Raw genomic sequence first — 15,846 nt, 5'->3', positions numbered from 1 at the left:
TTGAGAAAAGGGAGACAGATTCCAAAGCAAGAATGAAAATGTGAAAACATTCGAGGAATACCCATGGAAAGTCAAACTTCCATTCCAGTGCAGTAAGTGCTGGATGAGGATGATGCAGAGCATCTCAGGAGTCCTGAGTATATATCATGAGTATATATGATGTGCTGGCTCTGGCAGTCACTAATTCTGATGTCAATGAGGAGATGCCTGAAGCAAAAATTAATTATTGTATGGAATATTGAAAGGATGACATCAAAATCTTTTGGACTCTACAAATTTTAGTCTTAATTTTCAGAGTCATGTGTTATGGATAAATCTGCCATAACCAATTAGAAGGGAAGCCCTGCCAATTTCCTCAGGGATGAAGCAGCAGTTTTAATCCCTAATGGGATAAGAATAGATGCTTTCTTTTTTTTGTGAACTACAGAAGACATATGTTTGTCTTATAGACACAAAAAGGGAAGAAATAAGCTGATTAAGCCATGGTTGATTTAGTTGTAATATTTAGGCAACTTCAGGATATAGCAGAGCAAAAAGGTATGAACTCTTCACAAAAGATATTAACATTCTTTGTACTTGCAAGAAAATACTTAGAACAGAGGAAGAAAATCTAAAGATGGATGCTTTAATCATCACTGAATTGCTCTTTCAAAGGTAGACAGTGTCTTCTTCCTTCCTTGTGATGCCATGAGAAAACAGACTTCAATGTTCTTCTATACTAAATGACTTCAAAAGACTGAAAAGTCCTTTTAAATCTGGTGCTACCGCTACCAGCAACAATGGAACAGGTAGCTTTTAGTAGCTTGACAGCACTCAGTAACTTATGCTGGCACTTGGAAGTACTGAGATCCCTGTAACAGCATTGCAGACCGGGGAGGCCTCACAGTCAGGGACAGCAATACTTTTGAGCATTTCAAATCAGTGATTAAAGGTTCCTTCGACGAGTTGGAGAGGGCGGGAGACCATTACTCATAACCCTCCTTGTTTTGAAAATTATGATTTTTAAATTATATTTTTCATTGTTTAAAACAGTTTTTTGAATTTTAATATTTTGGGGGTTTTTAATTGAAATAAAATTACATCACTTTTCCTCTGTCCATCCCTTCCCTGCTACTCTCCCTGGAACCCCTTTTATATCTCTTCCCACTCTCAAGCGTACAGCCTCTTTCTTTTTGATTAATATTGTTTTATATACATATATATGCGTATATAATGCATATATATACATATACATATGTGTACACACATATATACAAATACAACTTTCCAAGTCCATTTTTGTGATTTGTGTATGTGTGGTTTCAGGACTAACAGGACCATGAATAGGGGGGAGATTCCCCTATAGTAACTCATAAAAAGTATACTTTATGCTTTTCTTGGCAATAACTTGCCTCTTCACATGATCTTATTCTTGTTTCTTTTTTCTTTATCTGTCAAGTAAATACAGAGATGAGAAGAAACTCACCTTAATTCCAAAATGCTAACGGAATTTCCCGAAGGAAATATTCGCCTTACAAAATTGAAGTCACCAACATACACACTACCATCAGGGCCAGACGCTAAAGCAACAGGAGCAAAGAGTTTGTTGTTGTGAGCTGGGCCATTACAGTTAGTGCAGGCTACACTCCTTTGGTGTCCATTGCCCATCATGGTTGATATGACTGGGGGCTGCTGGGAAATGAACATATTTTCCCCATTTCCTTTATGTATGATTCCTAGACACAAAAAAAAAGAGAACAAAAATTAGAAAAGGATTTGCCACATAAACATCTTGCCAAAAGTTAAGTTTTCTCATAGAATTCAAAACAGAAGGGAGCTTTGACCTCACAGGAGAATCTGAGAGTGAATCGCGTTACCATTAATTTTGCTGAAATTTATAGTCATAACCGATAGTGGTATAGTGGTATAGCAGTTTGCCTAATTTTGTCTTTCTGTGAAGTGGGGAAATTCAAGGAGTCTCTTTAATACTGATTCCAAATTTAATAAAGTATTTGATAACTAACTTTTAATGGTCTCCTATTTACTCGGCTCTGTGGATTCTATGTGACTAGTTTTGCCTTTCTGATTGGCTCTTGTTATGCCTTGCACACATCTGCCTCACTCCACTTTCTCCTTATGCAACTGGTGCAGTAACAGAGACTCCACATTGATGTTAATATTCACGTTAGTAAAACACAGTCAGGATGGCAATGTACTTTCAAGAAAAGGAAAGAAATCCCACTGCTACAATGTATCTCAAAGACATACTGAAGGGACTTGGATTTTCCTCTTTTTTAGACCATATCTCACGATCATCATTGCAAAAACTAGAGACATCGGCTTATGAAGTTGCTTTCCATTCATTCTGTTTGGGCAATTACATTTATACACACAACTTTGACTCTCATCTCTGTTACCTGAAACTTTCTTGGAGTCCTTACCGAACATGCACTTTCTTACTAGACCTCTTTACCTGGGTTCTCTGCAGCTACCTCAAGCTGAAAGAGGATTGGGATTGAGCTCATTATATTTCCCATATCTCCTACCAAACATGTCCCTTCCTCTTTTGTTTAAGCCCACACCACGAGTATTGTCTCTGTTATGTAGTTACCCAAATTGTAAATCTGGTTATCATGGTGACTCTTCATTTCATTTAATTCTCTAAGCCTAAGTAATTACTAATTCCCATTGAGACTGTCCCTTAAATGTAGTGAAAATTTCCCCATTCCTACTCTTACTGCCTTAGTTTAGTTTTTCTGCTTTCCAGGCATACCCATTTCCGAACCATTATCCACACCCTTGCTGAGGAGATTTTTAAAACCTTAGAATATGTACATATTGCTATAGAATAAAGAGTGCGTTCATTACTGAGAAAGCATACAGATTACTTGTAGGTTTGGCTTCTCTTATTACCCTTTTGTTTGTATTCCAATATCTGGTCATAAAAAGTTTATACTTTCACACTCTTTCCTTCTGCTATGATTTTGTATGGGTTATTGCCTCTGTCTTGAATGCCCTCTTTAATTTGTCTGTTTGAGGGAACTAACTTCAGAGCTCCATCCAGGCAGAATTAATCATGTTTTTCAGTGTGTGCTCATTTTCCATAGCTCTATTGTAACACTTACTACATTGTGTGGTACAGTTTTCTCACTTCTCTATCTTCTCCATTGTAACATGAATGAACTCCTTGAAGGCACATCTTCTATCTTACTCCTTTCTGTATTTTTTAGTGCCAATCCCTATGGCCAAGTCTTTATAAGTGCTCAGTAAATGCTGAAAATAGGCTTTAAGTCTCTTGTAGTTTCCTATTCCAAATCGCAATGATTTTGCAAACCTGCTGTGCCAGGGCAGAAAACCCAAGGAACAAGCACTGCTGTGCTAAATGGCACAAGTCAGTTCAGAACAAGCCAGGGCAGGTAAAACATCCATGTTGTGAGAACGCATGCCAATGTGTCACACTGAAATAACTCACAGCAAATGCATAAATACAGTTATATTCTGTGCCCTTATTTTCCCTCCCTTGTTTCTTGCCATCTACCTCCTTGCACTATCTGTTATTCTCCTAAATCCTTCCTGAAACGTCTTCCTCAGTTCTCTTCCAACTTTCAGCTCTACAAAAGAAACTATTGATCATTCTGAGATAGGAACATTGCTGGTAAAAATAAATAACAACATAAAATATGCATGCCAAGGCACCAATATATACTTATAAAGGGCCTTCCAGGAACTAGAAATTCCATCCATCATATGATCTTTGGATTTCAAATTTAAGGATGTTTATGATCCCTCTCAGGGTGATTCCAGATAGCTTTTCAACACATGATTTGCAAGAGTAGCTATAAGTTTACACTCCAAAAAATTGACCTTTTATTACAAGACTGTGAACTAACTTTAGGGCCACTACTTGCTTATTATACAGTTGGTAACTTTATTAGCCAGTAAGGACAATTCTTATGATTTAGAGTAATTAATTCAATATGATTAATGGGGTTGAATTTCATTTCCCTCCCCAAACATTTAATTTTAGTGTATCAATACTGCAATTTTAATGAAATGGGAGGAAGGAAAGGAAACTGGAATGACAGTCATATAACATCATTGAAAAGAAATAGCCTAATGATTGTTAGTCAAATATTCGACCAATGAGAGAATGAAACATTCTTGAGTAATTGAGGAAACCACTGTTTAGCATGTCAGTTCTTCAGCAATTCACAATAGGGTGTACTATTCAAAAATATTTCCAATTATTGGCTTGGAAATACCAGATTTGCTATTAACATCTATTTTCTCAGGTAGATCTCCATTTTTTATATCAATATAATGGTATGGCTAACAACTGCCCTCCAAATGACATGTTATTACCAGGCTCCTGGCAATTTAAAAACTAACGATGGCTATTCTAACCCATTCTTCTAAGCCTGCAATTCCACAACTCCCCTTTTCGATTAGAAAGCCCAGTACTCTATCAAAAAAAGAAGAATGATTAAAGGAAATAAAACATAAGGCAATGTACTTTCTGATTACATCTCTACAATTGATGTCTTGCTTTCATGCAAGGTACTAAAGTGCCCATGTACTGAAATTACCATTTCTGTTTAAGGCTGAAGCAATCAAAACAAAAATGGGCAAACCCCTTTTGTATTGCCCTGGAAAAATAGATCATTTTGAAGGGTGTTTTTGTTGTTTCAAGAATCTGTTTAACCTTCTATTCCACAGAGCCAGGCCATACCATCTAGCGACAATGATTTAACATCAATTCTTCTGCAGAAGGTTACTCTGAAGATACTTTGTTTATGTTTCTGAAAATCTTGATCAATTACTGCTGCTTCTTTTCCAGTGTATTCTGCCATGCATGCTTGTTTTGTAACAGGACAACACACACTATTTATATGGAGGCCAACTTCTTCCTAAGGATTGGGTGTCTTGTTTATACTTAACAATGAAATCTCACTGAATGGGATACCTTTTCTTCCCCATGTTTTCCCTTTCTCTGCTTCAAAGTGAGAGCCAAGTTTGCACTGTAATAAGGTAAGCACATTTTAAAACCTACTATTCCTATCTTTCTGCTACCTCGCTCAAAAGTTCTTCTGAAGCTTACAAACAAGTTTAAAATAAAATTCCCTCTGGAAGCCAGTGGGTGGTGCTTTATGCTGATTTCAAAGAAGAAACCATTTTTCAGACTTATGACCAACAAGGGACGCAATACATATTTCTCTTTCTTACTACTTGACTGAGAGGATATAAATACAAACTGGGAGATACGCCAGTGTGATCAATGGCAGTTTACTTCTCCTAGTAAAACCATGTGTCAACAAACTACTGGCCTATCTGGGAGGCTAAGGAAATTTGCTATTTCAGTTAGATAGCCATATACAATTAGTACCCTGGATTGTTCTAATATTTTTTAACTATTAGTTCCTAGGAAACACCAGAGGATGTTAGAAAAATATGCTAATCTCTGTAATGAATAATAAAATAATACTTTTAAAATACTAAAAGGAATGAATATGAACTTGACAATCAATGAAGCATGTATTTGGAGGCAAAAATATTGGAAACGTATTTCTAGTGTTTTTATCACAGTGATAGTAGAAATTATGTATGTACATCAGTTTGAATATTTAGAAAGCTTTTCCACAAGCAATAGTTAATTGTCAGGTAAATACACCTGTGGTACCTGAAATGACAATCGGTCTGAACACAGTGCCTATTGGAAACTACCCACTGCATAATGATTTGGGAGTCAGAGCAAAACTGTGCCTAGAATGGCAGCAGACATCCAATCTAATTATAGGTGTCTTTTTAACCAGTGAGAGGAAATTGGAGGAAGATAGATTCTTATTTCTAATCTACTATCTGTCTCAGATCAAAAAGTCTGGGTGCCTAAAGAGTTAGGCTTTTTCATGAGAAAAGTGGAATGGGGGAATTTGGAAAGACATTGTTCCTACCTTAATCAGTCAGAAAAGACCATCTGACCTGAGGGGGAAGAGCATTGCTTTCTAAATTGGCGTACCCAACCTTGCTCCCTTGCATTTATCAGTGTTGCTTCTAAAATTGCCTTTGTGGGTGGGGTTTTGACCTCAGAATCATCCTAAGACAGGCGTTTGTATTCAAGGTCAAACTGAAAGGCATCAGTAGAGTTGGCTTCGAATCTATTTCCTGGCAAGTGGGATGAGTTCTTGGTGAGAAACACAATGCCTCTACGAATAAGATGGTAAATGTACAAATGTCCCTTGGCAGATGAGAAGCTATCCAAAATAGTAAGGTTTCTTTTTCTGAATAAAATGATCAGAAAGGCAGAAACAGAAAGCCTTAGTGAGGCATCTGGTAATGCAAGAGGTATTTCTGTTGGGGTAAAATATCCTGAATGCGGCTTTTGGTGATCGTAGGACAAGTACAATTTTTCTAAGCATCATTTAAGTGTGCACTTCAAATGGGTAAGTTTTATGGTGTCTAAATTATACTTCAATAAAGCAGTTCAAAATTCTCAGAAGTAACTTCATACCCAATTACCTAAAAAGTAATTGTGGGTGAATTAGGGATGTAAGGAATGTGTGGTTCCTAAAGCCAGCTTCCTGAATAGCTCCCCTCTGCTTCAAAGTTTGTGTGAAGCAAATGATAAGAAGATACAAGGCTGAGAGCACACAGCTGGGGGCTGGTTCCATTGAGGTCATTTCCCACTTTGTGTTTAATGTCAATGACAGGCGTTTGAAAGAGACAATCCATATACGCCAATAAAAGTGAGTGGAAAAGAAACAGCTACTTAAAATGTCAAACTCTTTCAAATCAAAACAAAAAACCCTAATAATTTAATAAGTGGCATCTGCCCTTTTGCTTTTGTACTCTGAAAACTGTGGCTCTCCTTTTGACAGCTGAAAAAAAGTTGACATTTTACATCTGTGCTTGAAGCTTTACTGTTAAAGCAAACAAACAAACAATTTGAAATGGAACTTAGAATCTTCCTTCAAGAGGAAGGGGGACGTACATTGGTGACATACACCAAAGGATTTGGTCCCCTGTGTCTCACACTGGGGCTAATATAGGCTTTTGTCATTCTATTAGTAGAGCAAGTCTGGTTATTTGCACGAATCAAAATTTCTGTGTGGCTATTTTTCACTACATATCCAAATAAAACATGATCATGGGCATAATTATAGAGATCTTAGCTTCACAAAATGACTCACATTTATTCCATAAATATAGGGTGGATAGAAGGGTGGCTGAACTAAAGTCACAGTCATTTTTGTCTTCGAAAATGCAACCGGCAGTGTATGAACTAGTCCAGGTTCTTAGAAACTACCCCTTTCGACAAAAAACAATATGGTTTTTGTGGTGAAAAGTTCCAAGCAGCAGATGTTTATAGGAAATTGGGATGGAGATCCTAAGGACCAGTTTCTAAGTGGAGTGCAAAAGTAAGTGGAGGAGTTTGAATGAGTAGTAAAATCAGTGTAAACACAGGAGATACATGTGATCCTTTCTCATGCTTGATTTTCTTATTTACTTAAGGCTTCAATTACAAACTAAGAAGTGACAACGAGTGAGAGTGTTCTGATTCTGAGACACTAAAACAAATTCATCATCAAATTATAGTACCCATAAGCAGATGTATTAACTTGGACATGTCTAAGTGTCATCCTTGTAGGTGATTTTTCTCTTACATTTGACCAAATTTTCAACAACAAATGTGTACTAAACAGTATTAGGAAACTGGTATTAATACAAGTTTTGAAAGTAGCTCACCGCTTTGAGGATTAAAAATATGATGCTTATTCAAGGACCAGCCTCCTAGGTTTGATGCATCCATCTCAAAGCCCTGTAAAATGACTGTCCTTTGTTCCCAGAGAATAAAGTCAGGACACATCTCATATTCATATCCCACAGACACTGCAAAGAAAGAGTTAATAGTGTATTAGAAAATTGTAAAATATTTACTTTGTATTCACACTGGTTGATAATTATGTTGTTATTGATTTGCTATTTATTTTTGATTTGGGGTGAAATTTAATAGCAAATGAATTTCACCTGGCATAGTTTGGAACTGTACATAGAATGGCATTAGTTACTCCAAAATGACCAGTCAGTGAATCCTGGGTATATATACGAAGCATTAAGTGAATGGATGCTGTGATAGCTAGCTAGGTACCACGTGAACATTCAACTTCATTCTGGGCTTTCTGATTAGATTCTTCCATGTAAATCTAAAAAGAGATGCTCTTTGAGAATTAAGTGCACATGGTGTAATTCCTCTCAGTACTTTTATAGGTGAAGTACAGGATAAAGCTCGCTTCTCACTTCTCTAGAGCATAAAATGCATCCAGGAAATGGACTTTGGCGTGCTGAACCACTTACGCAACACTTGAATACATAAGAAACTAATAAAATTGATTTAGTCAATTCATATATTTTCTATGCCAACAGCCTTTATTTTACTAAGAGGTGTGAATTTGCTTAGAGAGCTAAAACCGTAAATTATACGTTGTGTGTATTATGTTTTTCTTTCTGCATATAGAGTACCAATGGGACATCACCCAAGCATTTGGCTCCAACTCCTATGAAGCACAGATGTTGTGCATTAAACGTGGAAGCATAGTATGCCTCTAAAATGGGATCAGAATGCGGTACCTTGGATGTCTCTGCCCTACTGAAATATGTATAGCTCAGGCATACCAAGTCGTAGCCATTTTCTCAGTTGGTGAACCTGCTTACCTGTCGGAACCCCAAATTTCTGCCTTATGAATTTCAAAATGCTTTCTATCTTCATAATGTTCTAAGCCTGAGAGAATTGGCTCATTACACTGCACATCCCAAAGGTGACTTTTGCTTCTCTGGCAGCTTAAAATAGACCCAGTTGGTCTGTCTTCTGATACTGCTTTCCAGTACCAGCCTCTACCAGATTTTTACATGTCCTTGGAGAGTTCAATTCTACCTTTGCTGTTTGGTTATGAAAACTGGCAAAGAAAACAGGTGCTTAAGCAATGGGAGCATAATGGGTCAAAACTAAAAAAGTAAAGCAAATTAGTTCTGGTTACTGGCATTATTATTTGGTCAGAAAAAATAATTAAGTTGATTTGCTTGTGTATGTGTATTTAAGAGTCCATATGCAGATAAGTCAAAAGATCCCCAAGATTGTAAGTATACTACTCTTTATAAATTCATGGCTATTTTGAAGTTGTACACTACATTTCTTTTGGCTCCTCAACCCAACAAGGCTTAGGAGTAAGAAATCACAATAGTTCTTGCTGGGCATGACTTGAGATTAGAAAGGCCACACCATTGACATTAAGTTTGCTGTTATCATCTTGAAACCTTTAGTAGTTTTTAGAGAAAGGCATATGTATTTTCATTTTTATTTCACTGGGCCTCACAAATTACATAATCACTTCTAATGTCACTGCAGTTCTATCAGCAATCAGCTGATTAAGACTCATGGGAACTTATTTTTTTCTGGTATGCATAATGTTTGTGTTTGCATATATGTGGAATCCAGAGGAGGTTGACATCTAATGTGCCCTTATCAGTAGCTCTCCACCTTATTATTTTTAAATTTTAATGTCTGTCTGTCTATCTATCTATCTATCTATCTATCTATCTATCTATCTATCTATCTATCTATCTATCTATCTATCTATCTGTAAGTATTTGTACCTCTTTCAAACGTGCATGTGGAAGTTAGAGGACAACATCTGTGAGTCAGCTCCTTCTTTCCACCATGCTGTTTCCTGTCAGCTAACTCAGGTCATCAGGCTTGGCTAGAAGCACCATTAATAGCTGAGCCATCTTGCTGGCCCCACCCTTATTTTTGATGATGGGAACAGTCTATTGGTAAACTGAGCTCATCAGTTCAGCAAGACTGGCTGACTAGCTAATCCAGGGATCCTCTTCTTTATGTCTTCTCAGTTCTAGGATTACAAATGCAAGCCATCACACCTGGATTCTACATGGTTTGGGTGACAGAAGTCAGGCCTCCATGTCCTTTACCTACTGAGCAGCTCTCCGTTTCTGCAAACCCATTTGTAATTTTAGTCTCTAGTAAGCAACATTATCAAGAGAGATCAGTAGGCAAGGACAATTACTAATCATAATATAAAAGTAATCTCTAAATGGAAATTAATAGAGGGTTCTCTGTATAGTGCTGCTATCTATGAAGATGGGTGCAAATAGGATCTCTGAGCTAAAAGGAACCTCAAAGGTAATCCCTGGCTGTACTTACCTCACTAATCAATGCTGTCTACAGTTTTCCTGCTATCTCATCATAGCTCTTATACTGGTTAAAACTGTTGGGAGCAGTGAGACCCCAGATCCTGAATTTCTTATAATCCCCTGATCTGAGTGCCTACAGCTGCTCTGAGCACGAGACCTTAAGGAGTTCCTGGTTGCAGAGTGGTTTCTGGTGGGTTTGGCTGGGGCATGGCTATCTCTATATAATCTGCTCCTGAACACAATAAAGGGGGCATTCTTGGGGAATTCAAGGATGACTCGTGTCGCTGTCTCTCTGTCTGTCTGTGTTTGTGTATTTTAACCTCCTGCCCCTTGCCCGAATCTCGCGAACTGGGTAATAGTGCACCGAACGCAGACACAGGGGCACGGTGCGCGGCAAAAACAAATCAAAACAGCTGAGTTTAGATCAAGAGAAGAAAAACTTTGACTTTCTTATCTGTTAAGTAAGTTTGGGGTCTCGGGCAAATTTTTCTTCATCTCCAAGTTGGAAGAAGGGCATTACAATTGGTCCTTCTTATGCTATTATGGGTTATGAAGTATTTACTTGTGAATCTTGTGGACAATATCATGGATATTCTTTCTGGAAAGTGAAAATATGCACAGAATTTTGTATACCAATCTAGGTGGTAGTTGTCTTAATATCCAAATAATATTTCTGGACTTAGGACATATATTAAAGAATCCTTTTCACTTCCCGTTTATCATTACCACGATGTGATTCTAAATTGCACTCCCTTTACATGATATTTACAAGTTTAGGATCAATGTAACAAGCCAAATAGTGCAATGTGTCTCATGTTGGAAAGATCAGGTGATTAGAGAACACATTAAAGAACATGTTGGTGTATAGAATGACACGATTTCTGCTTCTATTGCCAATGTTTAAAAGTCTCGATTAGTAAATAATCACAACAATAATAATTACCAGTTTCTTTAAAGTCAACATCTCTTTCCTCACAGTATGCCTGGCAATTATGGGATCTGCCTTCAGTACATTGGAAGCCTGGTAAGCACCTCTAGAATCCCTTCTCCGGAAGGTGATTGTGTAGTTTTGCAAATAAGTAATGTGCCTTGGTGACCTCTGATGATGGTGCAGAGCCTGTTTTTTTCCCTCTCAGTAACAGTTAAAGATCATCCTAACTCGGCAGCAGGAAACGCTTACATAAAGCATCAATTAAGCAGTTCTCGATGCAACGGTAATGAGACACACAAACTCTTTCACCGCCTTCTATCTGCTCTCTGAATTGCTCTCCAGTCTGCAACAAAAAAGTGCATTGGCTGCAAACCCCACAATTATATTACTTTTTTCTCCCCAGTCACAGCAAATAGCAACAAGGCAAGCACTTAATAAGTTCCCTCTAATTTTTATTAGATTTACTTTCTCCTGAGAAAGCTCTATGAGCTAATAAAGTTATAATTTATACTTAAGACTTGTCCAAAATTCCAACTGACTTTAATGAGAATGGCTGTGTGTTGGTGTATTATTTTTGTGTGTGCAAATCCTTGCTCAGAGTAACAAGGCAAGGTTTCTTTCTCACACAGCCCACTTAGCTTAATCCTGAAACTTACAATTGGCTTCTGAGAATGGAAAGTTTCTCTCTATGATGCTTAACTGCTCTCCAAATGCAAGAGGACTAGCAAATGCAATAGAAGCACAATCTTCAGCTTCTCGTGGAAGCAGACCGCAATGCACTAAAGCCCCAGTGTTTTGTATAATTAAATATAGAAAAAGTGGTTTATATTGGATCCAGTGCTAAAAATGCTAAGCCTCAACATAACATTCTGCTCAGTACCATGACAGCTGCTGTGCTAAGTAAGCAGACTGGACCATGACCAGTTTCTGGTCTCTTCCCTATAGCATTGGATCATTAACACAGTATTGTATAAGTCACAGATTCAGCCTCTGGCACTCTGGAGTAGAGCTAGGAAAACTAGTATAATAAGAGAGAAAACTAATTCGACAGTATTTCAGAAGGGCTGTAGAAGTGGCTTAGACTGGCAGTGAGCAGGGAAAGGTAGGCAAAGGGTCATGGGCTATACTTCACAGGAGCTGGCACAGGACCCCATGCTGCTGTAAAATTATTGGGAAGGCAATTGGAAAAGAGTCAATATGGAAAAAATGCATTCTTTGAGCCATGTGGCACCTTCCTTTGTGACACCCTTAACTCCATCTAGAGTTATGCCTTTTCATATTTTGTGTCTCACACGTATGCAGAGATAGTAAGTGCATATTCGCTAAGCATGAGCCACTGGTTGTCCTGGGCACATACTACTTTTCGCAGAAGGCTGTGTTTTCTGATCACAGGTGCACACCTCTGACTTCATTGTTAGTCTTCTTGCAAATCTCCCACTGGAATATAAAGAAAACTGAATGCAAAAGACTAGCTTATTCTCTCCGAGGCATTTGAAAAACCCTCTTAATGTTTATTTTACTTCTATGGCAGCATTGTTTTTCACCACTTGTGGACTATAAGAAGACTATGGGGCCACACTGTCCATGACATCTAGTTTTGTAAATATACCATTCATCGATAATGGCTAGAATAAGGGGTTGACATTAAGAAGGCAAGGTAAAGAAAGATACAATGTAATGAAGCTGATATGTGAAATATGACAAGACGAAGCAGATGATTTTCAATAGCTTCAGGCTCAGGCTTCAGAATTCATAATGCTTGCATTTATGAAAGTAATATATAATTAAAGGTGATCTGATAGTCAGTGGAAAAATTTGTGTTCCATTCATGAACTAAGAATACATCTAGAAATAATTTGAAGACATTTAAAGAATAACAAGAAATAAAAATCTTTTTCTTCAAAGGAAGCCATTCAATGGAACAATAAATATTTCCCATTAAAACTATATTAATGCAAACCCAGAAAATGACAGAAAACAAAACACCCAAAGAATCAAGTGAAAGCCATAACAACAGATCAACACTATGTTGACAACATGCTACCTATTGTAAATAAGTGAGTGTTCTCAAAGTTGTATCTTTTCCTATTTGCTAGTAATTTATTATAAAATAGCATGACCTCAGAGTTTCCTTGATTTGACACGCTGTCTGATTGCTTGAAATGCTTTGTTTACCTGTAATTCTCAGTTTATTAATACTGTCGGCATCAGGTGGTAGGTTTTTATGGAGTGCTTTTTCAGCATTTGTGGAAATAGTCATATCTTTTTCACCTTTAAGCTTCTAAGATAGTGAGTTATAGCAATAGATTTCCCAAGGCTGAACCATCACTGTGGTCCTAAATTAAATCCAACCTGATCATGATACATTATCCTTGCTCCAGTTCCTGGATTTGACTTGGGAACTATTAATACTTTACTTAGGATATGTACTCTACCCATTCACAAAAAGGGTTATGCAATATAATATTAAAAGATATGTAGTTGGACAAGTAGAAAAAAAGCATTTAGGAGTGTGAGTAGCTATTCAACTGTTTCATACTAGGCTGCATACTGAAATATAATTTTGTAATACTTCTTTTGGATAATTTCTTCGAGTCTAGTTGCATGAAGACCAGAAAGCTGTTCTGGGATTATATACAAATTTGTGAGTGCCTTTGTGTATTCCTCTTACTGTGGAGCGATATCATTCCACTACACAGGCAAGGCTAAGGGGTCACTTCTGACTCTATTCACTTGTTTGTCCAATCATTCAACAAATATGCAATATTTATTGAGTACCTCCTGCTTACAGGCACTGTATGGGGCACATGGGATATGAGGACAAAAAGAACAGAATAAAACAGAATTCCTCTTGGCACAGCTTATAGTCTAGTGAAACAAAAATATGAAAGAAAAATTAATAGCACACACACCCTTACTTACATATGTTTTGATAAATGTTACAAGAAGAAAGTGTGTACTATTAGGAATGATTCTAATAAGGGAATTCATGTCAGATAGGGGAGACAAAGAGAAGAGGTTTACCTAATGAGGTTTCCCTCACTTGTGGGGGGCACATTCTAAGACCTCTTTCTGAATGCCTGAAATTGTGTCTGGTATCAAATCTATGTTGGTGTTTTCGTCTATGTGCCCTGCAGCATTGTCACAGTAATCAGAGTTAATCTGTCTTTCCATGTTTCATGCTGTGGTGTCTCCTTTGCACAACTATTCTTGTGCTTTGAAGTCATTAAGTAAATTAACCGTTAATTGAACACAAGCACTCCAATAGCTTAGCAGTTGATTTGATAACTACACTACTGTGTGACATTAATAGGCCATTAGTATATACACTGTGGATATGCTGGACAAACAGAGGATGCTTTTCTTGCTTTTGAAATTAGTATTGTCATGCAAGCATGCTGTGTGTGTTTGTGTGTGTGTGTGTGTGAATGCGTGAGTGCAAGTGTGCATGTGCCATACTGAACCACATAGAGGTTGGAGGACAACTTTGTTGAGTCATCTCTCCTCTTTTACCTCTACACGAGTTCTAAGGATGGAGCCCAGGTCGTCAGACTTGCTTGTCAAGTAGTTTACTAGCCGAGCCATCTCACTGCCCTAAATTATTCCTGCCTCGGCAAGATGGAATGGTGAGAGATATCATTACGCTGCTCGGAATGGCATGCAGTCTAAAACGGCATGGAGTATTTATTTCCAGAAATTTTCACTTAACATTTTCAGACTTCAGTTCACTGGGTAACTGAAACCAAGAAAAGTGAAACCACAGATAAGAGGAGAGGGGGGTACTGCATAGGATCACCTTGACTAACAAGGGCTTGTGTTTGAAAGCTGAAAATATTTGGAGTAACAAAAAATGCATTTAATACACTTAACCTTGTGTACTTCAGAACTTATCAAGACAGCTCACTATATAAGATCAGTTATTTACTCTTTTAATTCACTGACTAAAGGGGAACTACAACATTCTGCTGCTTCCCAGCAACACCAGGGCATGCGATACTACTGCATATCACTAGACAGGGAAAACATAAAAATTCAAAGTACGGCTCTTACTAAATGAACATCGCTTTTATGCCACTGTAACATCATGACATAGAAAAATTGAAAGCTAACCTTGCATTAGTTTGCGGGGAGCTATCTGTGTAAGGAAAACCATTTTAGGCAGAAAGAGTAACATGTGTTGAACACTTTGATACTTGGCACTTTTATGAAATTTAAAGAAGGTCAGATTGGCTGGAGTCACTTTCTTTCCAGTGCATCAAAAATAAAGAACCACAATTATTCTCAACCTTACCTAGTAAAAAGTAAAACAAAAGATTGCTATCCTTTATTTTTTAGACAATTTTGTTTGGGTAGGTGATTCAAGAGAGAGACTCACCTTGGAAATGGGCTTTTAAAAATGTGCTTGAGTAAAAGGGATGTAATGCTTCAAAGAAAAGAAATATCCTTTTATTCTCAAAAGCACCTAGTTTTGATAGATAAAGTATGCTCTCACCCAATTTTGAAGGACTATAGTTGTAATATCTTGAGATGTGTTTGGAGAAAGGAGCTGAAGGCAAGAATAGTTGAAGATGCTGACTTGATTGGTAAGTTGTATGTTTTGCTAAAACATGTTTTTTTTATCTCTAGATTTTGTTATCCTACAAATTACTTTCAAACTCTTATTCCTGAATTTCACATGAAAAAGTTTGTTGATTTTGACCCACGATACATATACACATATGGTAATACACACACAC

At 37.4% G+C, this 15,846-nt stretch overlaps 1 protein-coding gene across 3 annotated transcripts in view; it reads right to left on the bottom strand.

Annotated features, from left to right (window-relative positions):
• Tenm1 (teneurin transmembrane protein 1) overlaps window positions 1–15,846 on the bottom strand; it is a 572,293-nt gene that overhangs the window by 107,862 nt on the left and 448,585 nt on the right. For all 3 annotated transcript variants that reach the window (XM_038316304.1, XM_038316305.1, XM_038316306.1), the window contains exons 19-20: window positions 7,720–7,863; window positions 1,466–1,715 (exon numbers count right to left, since the gene is read on the bottom strand). In XM_038316304.1, coding sequence (XP_038172232.1) covers window positions 1,466–1,715; window positions 7,720–7,863 — 394 coding nt within the window. The remainder of the gene's footprint in view (window positions 1–1,465; window positions 1,716–7,719; window positions 7,864–15,846) is intronic.

Source organism: Arvicola amphibius, chromosome X (assembly GCF_903992535.2).
Source record: "Arvicola amphibius chromosome X, mArvAmp1.2, whole genome shotgun sequence".
NCBI lineage: Eukaryota > Metazoa > Chordata > Mammalia > Rodentia > Cricetidae > Arvicola > Arvicola amphibius.
This window is presented reverse-complemented; position numbering and strand designations above follow the sequence as displayed.